The 12,385-nt window shown below is 45.3% G+C and overlaps 1 protein-coding gene across 6 annotated transcripts in view; it reads right to left on the reverse strand.

Annotated features, from left to right (window-relative positions):
- fgd5a (FYVE, RhoGEF and PH domain containing 5a) overlaps window positions 1-12,385 on the reverse strand; it is a 52,625-nt gene that overhangs the window by 27,913 nt on the left and 12,327 nt on the right. For 2 of the 6 annotated variants that reach the window (XM_031567456.2, XM_012841071.3), the window contains exons 1-2: window positions 6,922-7,662; window positions 3,807-6,633 (exon numbers count right to left, since the gene is read on the reverse strand). In XM_031567456.2, the coding sequence (XP_031423316.1) occupies window positions 3,807-6,633; window positions 6,922-7,129 (3,035 nt within the window). In that variant the 5' untranslated portion in view covers window positions 7,130-7,662. Of the gene's footprint in view, window positions 1-3,806; window positions 6,634-6,921; window positions 7,663-7,898; window positions 8,966-12,385 lie in introns of those variants that run through there. The other 4 variants (XM_031567458.2, XM_031567457.2, XM_031567459.2 and 1 more) reach the window with 4 other exon arrangements.

A 12,385-nucleotide genomic window follows, 5' to 3' on the forward strand; every position in this document is an offset into this window, starting at 1 on the left:
TGTGTGTGTTTGTGTGTTCGAAGGGTGGTACACCAAAATGGAAAGTGTCTATCTACGATGCTGTTAAAAAAGTTTTAGGGAATAAAAAAAGAAGAAGAAAAATATGATGACTGATTACTGAGGAAATGATAACTGATAAGATGGCGGAGCACAGACTGACAAATAATGACACACCGGTTAAGACAACAAAAAGCCTCACTAATCTGGGAGCTCTGAAAACAACAACATTCTCTGGTGTTTGGTCGTCTTCCTAACAATGCCACACCTCGCCTTGTTGTTCTGGTCGCAGGGGAGTCTGGGAACTTCAGATCGGCCTCGTCTCCACCCCCACCACAGTGACCCTGTCCCCCCCCCGCCCTTGTCCCGCATTTCCTGTAAACAGCAAGGTGGAAGCTGAGAGGCAGGACACTTCCTCCCCCGGGATGACCTGGCAATGACCTCAGCGTGCCTGCCATCGGGCCCACCCTCGGCCCTGGCTGTAGCGCACCGGCCTACGCCCATAAAACACAGTGTACCGGAGATTGGGAGCGCTCCTTCCAAAACTATAAGGCGGCACAGACCGAGCACCTCCAGCTCCACGAGCCACTGAGCAGGAATCCGACTGAGTCAGCAGTTTTACACACAGTCCAGAAACAGGTGCGGTAGCAGACAGACAGGCATCAAACTATTCCCTTTAGCGTTTAGCACAGATGGTGACCAGGATGGAATGATCATAATGAAAAACACTTAATGTCTCTCTCACTTCTAATCTATTGGTGTGTCAACGAGTCATGAATGTAGAATTTTGATGCGATGTTTAAGATTAAAGGACACCTGCTCTCTCTGTGCCCTGAGGGTCGCTTTATACTTCAGGTACTGTGTTAACTTTGCCCTCTACAGCAGAGTGACCATTTTATTGACCTGCACTGTTTACATGTCCCATGTAAAATTGAACCGCATTTTTAAATTATAAGTAGTGTGAAATCATTAGGCAATGACTCCTTATGCAGAAGGCTGATATCCACTTATTGAAGCAAACTAAAAACAAATGTATCATTCAGTACCTCAGAGGTATTGTTGATGCTAGTGGGTAAATTAACTATCTATGTGGAAATGAATGGACAAGAGAAACCAGAGCCACAAAGCCAATAGTCATCCAACAAACTGCATGGATCTTTGTGTTTGGACCATGAGCCAGGCTGGTATTACAAAACATGAAAGTGCTTTGACTGCAGTGGTTTTTATTTTACTTCCCCAATGCTGCAATGACTAATGCAGCCCTCTAATGGACCTTGACTTTTATTCAGACTATTGATTCCACACAAAATAACTGTAAAATAACTGATGGTCTATTACTGTTTCATCCCCTGATCTGTGCTTTAGGGTTCTTTCAAACTCAAGCTTTTGGTACTGACCGGGGTCTGCGTGAGCCATTGGTTTGGTTCGTTTTGTTGATGTGAAAGCTGTTTTCCACCAAGGGTCTGGGGTCTGGGGTACGGTTCACCTGAACTCCAGTGCTGTTCGTAAAATAGTGACTAGAGGACAGCTAACGTTACGTGGCAGTTCATGCTTGAGGGTATGCATGTAGGCCTATGCTCAGCTAACCAAGCTGCAAATCCATCCACTATTGCTGCCTGTCTCAGCAAAAGCCTCCATAGCAGCTCAGTGCGAACGGAACGCTCCAAACGGACCAAGTTTGAGAACAGCTTTAAAAAGTCTGATGAAACTTGCATCCTCTGGGGTGAAGGATGCAGAAAACACACGCACACACACACACACACACACACACACACACAAACTCATTTTGTATATGAACAGATTTATGACACATTTTGGCTAATTGCCTTGCCTAAGCATTATTCTGCAAACTGTCCTTTGGGCAGAGCCACACACAACTACCCAAGTCCTCCTTAATTGGCTGAAAAGAAAAACAGCGAGGAAGACGGACAAAGAAAAAAAAAACACCACTGTTTAATGCACAGTCAATCAATCACGGCGCTGTCAGCGGCAAGCCACTGAGGACGGAGGCAATGTCAACTCTTCACTAAGAGCTTAGGCAAAAAAAAACAACACTAGACAAAACAGCATCAGCAGCAACAGTAACAGAGGAATCTCCAGGGAGAGCGAGTGGCAAACACTGCAGACGGATAGGCCCTTTTTAGAGCGGTGAGAACATGCAGCGCTGTGAGATTGCAGCCACACAATGAAGAGAATCAATAATGTCACCAGGAGAAAAAGGAGGCCTGGGCCCGGAGATCATTGTCTGCGTAATGGAAGACATTCAGACGTGTGGCACCACCACCAGCCACTAGTGAGCAGAGGCTCCTGATCCAGATACAGGAACTGCATTCATGCGCCTCTCACTACAATGGTTTGCTGTGAAACGGACACCACAAAGCAATGGAGTCTAAAATGGGAGCTTTCTCCCTCTGTGGTTTCTGCATAGCACACACTTTGCTATTGTATGATATTTGCCATGGTTCATATAGAGCAATACAGACTAATACTCCCGACTCTCTCAGCTATAGGAGAGTTAATAAATAGGGGATTTCTGATAAGTGGTCGGTATGAACACATGTAGTAACTGACAATAAAAAGGGACAACACAGAGGGGGCGGTGGAAATTTCCCAGGTGTGCTCCCGAAATCTCATTAAAAAAATGACCAAGGGGCCACTTGAGTGGGTCAGCATCGGTGGCTACATAGGAGGCCATTGGACAGATATATCTAATTATGGCTGAAGGGGTTTCACTGGGCTTAGTAATGGTCAAAGGGGGGCCACTATTTCCCCATATGCTTACAGAGCCGTAAATCTCTCTCTCCCCAGGGCCAAAGACTTGGGAGAACTGCCTTTAATAACATCAGTCTAAAACTTCAGCATCAGGGTGCTTCCTTACATCCTCGCTCCTCCTCCCTCTAGCGCTCTGTCCCTCTTTCAATCTCCACCTTTGTTTCTGCTTCCCCCTTTCCACTACACAGTGTTACACTATCAGAGGGTTGCAATAAAGAAGAAAAATCACTCTCACTTTTTTAATCCTCTTTCCTGCTGTTTTTGTCCCAAACTGAATAGTGAGGTGGTGAGGAATATTACATATACCGTGAACTACATGAAAAACCAGAGAATGAAAAAAAAGTTTTCCCACAAGCATAATCAATTCTGCCCAAACTCAATGATCCTCTAAGCCGCAAGCTGTGCACAAAACACAGCACAATCTCCAGCTAGTAAAGCTGGTTAGTCTGTTGCAGGTTGGTCTGGACACATTATGTTAGAGTCTAGAGGATATTTGGCCAGCAGGGGTGGGGGGTGGGGGGGATAATCACACTCAAGTACGTACCAGCAAAATGGACCTAAAAAAGTCTGATAAAAACTTGTGTCCTTTGAGGTGAAGAATACCGAAAGCACACACAGGCACACACACACACAAACAAATTTGGTATATAAACAGATTTACGGCACATTGTGGCTAACTGCATTTGGTGTGCACAAAACACACCACAATCCCCAGCTACTAAAGCTGGTTAGTCTGTTCCAAGTTGGTCTGGGCACATTATGTTACAGTCTAGAGGATATTTGGCCCGTTTCTTAACTGAATGTGGTCCCACTGCTCCAAAGAGAGGTTCTATTGGTGTACATCATGTGCCTGAATGGCTGAGAAGGTTATATAAGTAGATCGAAGATATTGCTGTTTATTAGTTCCTCTGTCCACCAGCTGAACCATTAGCACAGAACCAATCGATGCAATACTTTGTTTAAATGTGACAATGTTATTAAATAAGAGACAACATTAGGCTACCACCCAGGAAGTACATAATAAAGGTCAGCCATACCTTTCAGTCTCCTGATCGGATGTCTGGGGCTTGTTCTCAATTCCAGCAAAGATGTTCATGTCCACATAGCCATCGTTCTCATTAGAAGGCATGGCCATCCGGTTGCGGTCATCAAAGAACTCTGTGATGGTCACCGCACGTGTAGGTCTTCCAGTGGGTATCTGGATGTTCTCATAGTCAGAACTCATGGCTGGAATGTTCTCGTAGTCTGACATGTCTGCGCTGGGGAAGGAGATGGAGCGGGGCTTGGTGAGGGGCAAAGGCATGAAAGGGGGACGGGAGCGATCCTCAAAGGACTCCACCCTGGAGATGCGCCTGTCGCCAAAGGTCTTGGGGGCTCCTTTTCTCTTCTGCCTGTCCTTGTAGAGCAGAAAGGTTGCAGGCAGCTCGGGCATCCGCTGCTGGGTCACCACACGAGACTGCAGCTGAGGGGAGCTGCTGGTGCTCCTGCGGTCCAGCTCCAGAAGCCGGCCAGGCCCATGGTGGCTGGACTCCGAGGAGGAACGTGAGGAGCGCACGCTGCCATCTCCATGGGGCTTGCTGTCTGTTTTCCTCCTGAACTTCAGTGCCAGGAAACGTTTGAAAGAAGATTTTTTCTTTGTGGGCCTGTCAGAAGATTCGTGCTGGATGAAGAGAGATGGTGAGCTTTTGGTGACAGGCCTCTTTGTGATGTACGCCAACTCAAAAGGTGGCGGGATGTCGACCATAGAGGTTGGGGTGGACACGCCACTGGAAGAATGGTAGCTTCTCTGAGAGAAACTTCCTGATGAGGCAATGACACATGGCAAAGAGAGGTTGTCATCTTTCCTTCTCAGCCTTTCCTCCCGGGGAGAGCTGTCCCCCTCCAGGTGAGCTATCAGTGGGAGCTCTCGCCCTTCCATAGAATACGATCGTGGACTCAAGAGAAAACGCCTGGGCTTCAGAGAAGGGATCAGGCGATTTACCTCAGAGTGGAGCTTGAGTGGATCTCCATTTTGGTCTAGGGCCACTGAGTAGTACTCATGGGTCTGGTATTCACTGCTGGTTTCCTCAGGAACAGTCTCAGGGACATAGCCAGGCACTTTCCCAGAAAGAGAGCGTGAGCGTGTCACAATGCTCTTCCTGTCCAGGGAGATGAAGTTTTCACCTTCAGAGTCCAGCCCTGCTTCCTCATAAATGTGCTCGTCGCTGTCTGTGTCGCTGTCCTCGAAAAAAGGCACGATGTGGCAGTCCAGGTCCTCTATGTCCTCCTCAAACGCTTCGGTGGTGTGGGCAAACACCACCCTGTTGGTCAGCTCAGGTGTTCGGTTCGATTCCAGTCCTGCTGGCACTGTGATGTTACAGAGTCTGACACGAGGCTGGCAGCTATTGCGCTGACAGCTGTTGCGTTTGGCGTTGCGCTCCTTTATGCTCTTGCCTCCTTTGCTCCTCCGCTCTGTGTCACTATCGTCATCATCGCCTATCTCAACGTAATCCGACGACGACACACACTCTAAATGCAGAAAGTCATCTCCGTCCTCACAGTCTATATCTATATCTGCATAGTCGTCAACTATTTCTGTGTTTTTGTCTGCGTTACTTTGGGCCAGTTCCTGCTCCGCATCTAGCTGGGCTTTCTCTGCCTCAGCTACATCATCTGTTGAAACATAGTAAGGCTCTTCATTTGAGTTGCCTGTCTCTTGGTCTCTTGTGGAGTCTGGCACAATCTCACTATCAGATTCATTCTCTCTGTCCACCAACTCTGGATCAACAGTTGCCTCCACGTCTGCAGGCACCATCTCTATAACAGCATAAGGCTCAAAAACATCCTCATCTGTCTCATCTGAGAACCGGTAGCATCCAGAGCGGTCTTTAGTGGCACGCTCCGGCTGCCATTCGCTGTTCTCATCCAGCGGACCAATCACATCGTATGGATACTCCTCACCTATAGGGGGCTCAATGCAGTTGGTGGCCTGTGATGACAACCCGGCCTCCTCCTCGCTGGCCCCGTTCTGAGGCAGCTCAGAGTGTAAACATCCTCTGCGGTGATTTGGGCTGCGGTCCCACTCGCACAGCTGGCTGTCATGCTCAGTGATGGGTTTGCTGAGGCAGGAGGTGCCATCAGAGCCATCTGGCTCTTCCATCTCACGACCAGGCGTCTCCGTCTGCTCTTCAGGGTTGTCACCATCATTGCTGGGGCTCTGCAGGACCCCACCTCCCTCCTCCGCCTCTGCATCTCCCTGTATTTCGGAGTATATCTCGCATTGCAGACTATCCACAGGGGCCTCTGCGGTGTCCTCATCATCACAAGTTTCATCATTGTTTTTGTCATCCTCCACGTAAGCAGCGGCAGCGGCAGCATCTCCACAGTCAGTAAGTGCCTCGGGATCTTGAGCTGACCTGAGAGAGAGGGTGTCGGCTGTTTCACCGGCGGCCTCCTCCCTCTCCGCCTCATCCTCCTTTGCACAGTCCTCCGCCTCCTCGTCTACCCCATTCCTGTCCAGGTCCTCCACGAGTTCACTGGAGCCATCATTATTGAGTGTCAGCTCCTCCCCGGGATGGTCATTTGTGTCTGCATGCTCATGAAGCTCGTTTGAGACAACGATGGCACTATCATCTGTTTCATTCCATATAGCCTCTGGATCACTTTCCTGCTCTGTCTCGCTCTCTGAAAGAGCTGAGTCTCCATTAACCAAGATGCTCAAGCTGTTTTCACCCTCCACAACCAAGGACAGTCTTGGCTTGGGAGCAACAGGAGGCTTAGGACCTCGCGATGAGGGACAAGACCTTGACATGAGGGTCGAATGCACCTTTATTGTCAGATGACTTCGAATCTTTGGTTGAGAAGCCTGCAGCTGCTTTTGATAACCTGAGAACCACAAAAAAGTAAACATGTCACTTTTTCCGGAAGAGGAAGGAAAGGATAAGGAAAAACACGACATATAACTTGTTTTCATGATATCCACAACATAAAGTTAAACATTAGTCCACTGCTGGCTGGTTGGAACAGATATATTACCACAAATCTATTGATATAGCAAAAAAAATCAGCTCAAAACTGACCAAGCAAGGTTCATGTATTTAAAGGCACTTTGGAGAAACACACCCTCGCTTAACAAAATACACCCCTTGTCTTTTCCTGTTATTTAGTGCCTACCTTGACGCTGGTCTATTAAACTCTCTGTGCACTTGGGTCTCTCTCTCTTTCTGTCTCTCTCTCGCTCTCTATGTCTGTCTGTCTCTTCCGGCAAAGACATTTTTTTTTCCCGACACAACTTATTAACTAGTCCTGCAGACTCCTCTGGAAGGCTGTACACAGGAAGTGCAGCGAGAAAGGACATTAACGGTGAGCCTGGCTCTTCCATGAACCCTTAGTGGAGCACAATCTTCACAATACAAATGCGCTTCCTTCTTGTCATTCTTCCCATGAATCACATATGAGAGAACCCCTTTTAAGAATATCTCTCTCTCTCTCTCTCTCTCTCTCTTTTGCTGTCTTTTCAGACTGTCACAAAACTACAGGGCATAGATTATGCAATGAAAATGTTATTTACATAAAATGTGTTAGTAGACCTAATAGGACAGACTGTCTTAGATCTTGGAGGAGGATTCAGGATATGATCATTTAAGATCATGTAACACTTTCTTTCACCAGATAATAGATAATTGTAGTCTCACAGAAGAAAACACTGAGTGACCCTTTTCTAAACTCATAGATTCCATCATAGATATTAAGGTGGGAAGTCTCTAAATCCACGACAACATCTGTGTGACACAGAATCCAAAACATGGGCTACATCTCTCATTAGCAATTTATTGCGTTTCAATTTGTAGCTTTTAATTTTCCATTTATGCGGCGTGAAAATTCAAATTCACAACAGAAACAAACGTTTCCTACCCTAAATAGTTATATTTCATTCAATAAAGACATGTCATATAACATTATTTATAAACAGGGTGAATTATACCTCTTTGTAACATAGTTTCAGAGCAACGCTCTCTCACACACACATATTCACAAACAAATAGCCTACACACACACACGGGTGCACAAACATTTTGAAAATAATTTGTGATAGGTCACTTTGAAGAAATAACTAAAACTAACATCATATTTCAATAGTATCAACTTACTCGCACTTGATTGTCAACTACCTGTGTTCATTTTAGGAGATCCTCCACCATAGCAACCAAAATATTTCCACTGTTGATATCTTCCTCAAGAAACGCCAACAGTAAATCCAAACTCTTCGTTGGTTATTCCACATTCATCTTTAAATCAGTTCAAAAGTGAGAAATACACCACATTAAACGTATCTCCTAATCCTTATCCTTTGCGGAATCGTACTTGTGTTATGGTGTAGCGATGTCTCGGTCCGAATGCACGCATTGCCACTGAAGATGTGAGCCCAGCGCGCGCCTGGTTCGATGTGTGGATACGCGCGGCAAATCTGTGCGCTTCCTGAAGAGGTCGAGTCTTCACCTAGGCGAAGATCAATGGCCAAACCTACCAAGCATCAATGCACATATGAAAAAATGGACCAAAGCAAACATTCAGATAATGAAATTCGAGTTAAGCGTCAATTTAAATGAAACCCGATGTGACATCCAATGCAGGAGACTGAATGGATTCGTTTAGAATAAGTATTTTTGGCCCTTAAAAGAAACACGAAGCTAAAATGTCATTTGAAATTGGGTGACACAAAGGTTTAGTTGTCACAAAAGCGGACTGTTTCGTCAAACAGATTTACAGATTACTGTAACACTGAACAACACATGTCTTGTTGCATTGAAAGATACTTTGCTTGAATTTACCGACTATTCTCTCAGTATAATTTTATTGTAGGCTTCTTTTTGCAAGAGCTGTAGCTTTATGTGCTTCTTTGTTGGTCCTGGTATTACACAAACAGACTTGTATTGGCCCACTAAATAGTTTCTATCTGTTGCTGCTATTATTCATCAAATGATGAGATTATAGCTCAATACCAATACTGGAAATATACGTATATATATTTATTTTATCTACTTAGTATGTGTGTTTTTGGTTATCATTCGTGGAAGTTTTCCTGGGTATAGGTGATTCTAACAAACTTTCCTAAAAACTGTTTCTAAAAAAGTTTTTTGCAAGACACCAAAAGCATTTGCTATTGGTCTGGCTTCCTGCCCCAGCATCTGTCGGCTGCTTGGAGGAAAGCAGCTCTTTAAAAACCTTTCATAACAGGAAACTGCTCTCCCTGTTTCCTGCACAACAGGCAACACTTCCTTAGCAACATGAGGTGGTGATGTTAACCCTTCAGGATCTAATTGTTTGAGCAAATTGGAATGAATAAAAGAGCCCACACATGACCCTCCCCTTCTGCTTTCCACAAATGACCCATTGCACAAATGACACAAATTTTCACCGTGCAAAGTGGCAATGGCAAAATCATAGCACAGGATGAGGGCATATTGAAATAGTTAGGGCAGTGACTAACTGGACAGACGTTTTTCAGGAAAGTGACACAGTCTCTAGTCTTCCTGTGCTGCTTCCAAAGAGTATAGCACATACCTGTCTGAAAAAAGATTAAAATTCCTCACAGGGAAAATAATGTTCACTAAACTCTAACACCAGCGTGAGTGTCATCAAGCGTGACGCCTGCCAGACTCTTCTCAAGCCCCCGACTGGGCCACACCGAGGGCCGTCAAGGACATGGAGAACTCTGAAACACTGGAGGATGGAAGCACCTGCCGCCTGCAGTGCCAGTCTGACAGCTAACCATGCAAGTTAAACGCTCACATGTAGAGAGGTAAACTCTGGGGGAGTCGGGCTTATTCTCCTCAGATTTCAAGGTTAGAGCCAGCAGATGCAGCTGAACCATGAGATGGAAGTGACAGAGACAATGTTCACCTGCACGGATTCTTTCCAAAGGCTCCCCGAGCACCCCAGTGTGGAGAGGCGCCATATGTTTCATTCCCTGTAAAATCGCCATTCCCAGATTGAATGGGAAGACACCTTGAGTGGTTGTGTAGAAAATGATTTCTGTGTTTTCACAAATCTTAAATCTTTTCACAGTAGACCATGCCCTTTCAAAAGTGTAAAGCCAATATGCCAGTAAGTATGAATGTCGTGGGTAGAGCCACTCTTGTACCAGCTCAAGCGTGTTTAGCTTGTTTGTCAGGGACATGCTGCACATTCAAAAATGTAAAAAAAAAACCATTACATTGTACTTCTATTTACTTTGAGGCAAACATAATTGTGCTCCAATGAAAATAAGTGAGTGGTGCTTTGGCACATGTTGACATATTTGTGTGCATATGTTTACGTTTTATTTTTCTCCTCGCGGACTGCCATAGTTTAGCTCATTGCGTTTCAACGATGACATCCACTCTTGACTGCTGTGCTCACTCTTTGTTCCTTTAATGGCAAAGCGCAGCTAAAGATAGCGCACGGCTGGCATTTGGCACTGCCAATTGTGTCCCTCTGGAAAGCACACACTGCCACTAAATTTGACCTTTTTCTTTTAAACGCACACAAATATGTTTTTCTTTTAGTTGGAGGACCACAAACATGGGCATATGACGGGTCTATATCTTTTGTGTCATATGGGAGTGATATAGAAAACAGATAGTGAAAGAACAGGGTTCTGGGTAAATATCCCTCCAGATGTGGCCCAGACAATAAAAACATGTTTTCAGCTGTGGATACAAATATCCTTGACCATGAGACCGTGAGGAACTATGTGCCACGCTCTGACCCTCCACCCGCTACCTCACTGTGAGAGTGTAGGACTTGTGTGTGCGTGTTTGTCTGTGTGTGTGTGTGTGTGTGTGTGTGTGTGTGTGTGTGTGTGTGTGTGTGTGTGTGTGTGTGTGAGTGAAGGGGGGGAAAACATGACTGAGAACAAACCAGTCTCTGACCAGTCCCCCTCCCCTCCCGGTTTGGTCCCCCCTTTCTGACCCAAACAGGAAGCTGATTGGGAAAAGGGGTGCTCTCAGCCAGGGAGATGTTTCGTAACACCTGCTGTGTGTGCTTCATGTCAGGATTGTTTTTAGCCCTTCCACGAGACAAATCGCCACTGTCACTGTCGATCCTGCCAAACAGTACATTCAGTTGGCTGGATACAAATGTGTTTTGAGCGTGCATTTCAACACAGGATGCCAAACATGTTTACTGTGATACGATTACGGGCTGAGGGGGAATTTTTCACATGTGATTTTTCACAGGGTTCTGATAGATTTCTGTTTCATGTGTGTATGTCCGTAAGACAAAATCGCTCCAAAAAACCGAGGGAATAAGAGCTGATTTATTTGTTTTATTTGTCTGTTAATGCTCACTGCTTCCATTTTGTAACTGTCAGGCCACAACAGGCTCTTCATTTTTTATGTGATTTTTGCTCTTCACCAAAAAAACTTTAAAAAAAGAAGTCCTATGTCAGCAGTCCTGGGGTCTGGTAACAGCACACACACAGGACCACTGCACACCCCCTCCCTGGGTGACACAGCCCCCGGCACAACACTGCAGTAAACAGGTGAACCTGGAAAGTCAGCACTTCATCAAAAAAAAGAAACTGAAAGGAAAAAAGAGAAGCAAATAAAGGCTCAATTCCCAGAGGTACGGGGGACCTCTGCAACCAATCAATACAGCCAGCCCTATATCACCACTAGAACACACACACACACAAACACACACACACACATACAATATACCAGTGTACAGTCTACAGCTGGCCACTCACACACACTGTACTCTATCTGTCTCTACCTCATGTCTACATGTGCACACACATATTCACCTTATACACCTTACACACACACACACACACACACACACACACACACACACACACACACACACACACACACACACACACACACACACACATATAAATACACACACACACACACACACACATGCACACACACCCTACTGTACCATTACAAAAGCCGACCACTACTAATCCACTTAAGATTTTATGAGGCACATGTGTTGTTCATATATTATTGTTCTATTAGCCCTTAGCGAGAGCAGAAGTAAGTGCAGCATAAATATCTGCTCGCTGATTGCGCCATGGAGTTAATGATAAGATATTGTTCCAATCTCAGTGAAGGAAATAACCCACAATGATTGTCATAGCACCTTTAATTAGGGTGAGCATTTTAGAACGTGAAATATGGTTTAGTATGGCAGGCAAGAGGGCAGGTTTTGATAGCGTGCTCTTTTGTTTTCCTTTTATTCTTCATTCACAGAGCGACAATCCTCAAGTCTGTACTGTAATAACAGTGATTTAGTGGCTCAAAATATAACTCTGGAGAAGCGTCGTAAAAAGAGTTGTGTGTGGCCTTTCGAAAAGCTAGCACAATGGAGCAGTCAAACATAAGCTGATACCCTTTAGCACAATGGATTTATGAGCGCCGAAATGAAATGCTGTGCTAGAAATGCTGCTCTATGCATGGCCTTCTTGTCCTTTCCACAACCAGTTATTTTCAGGTGCTGCAGCATGTTTTTGTTTACTTGTTTGTTTGTTTGTTTGGTTTTTTGTTTGTTTGTTGACAGTGACAGCATGAGTGCTTTGTTTACAATAACAGCATGAGTGCTTTGTTTAAACACTGAATGGGAGACAGTGTGAATGTGCTCAGCAGGA

The sequence above is a fragment of the Clupea harengus genome, chromosome 5 (assembly GCF_900700415.2).
Source record: "Clupea harengus chromosome 5, Ch_v2.0.2, whole genome shotgun sequence".
Taxonomy (NCBI): domain Eukaryota; kingdom Metazoa; phylum Chordata; class Actinopteri; order Clupeiformes; family Clupeidae; genus Clupea; species Clupea harengus.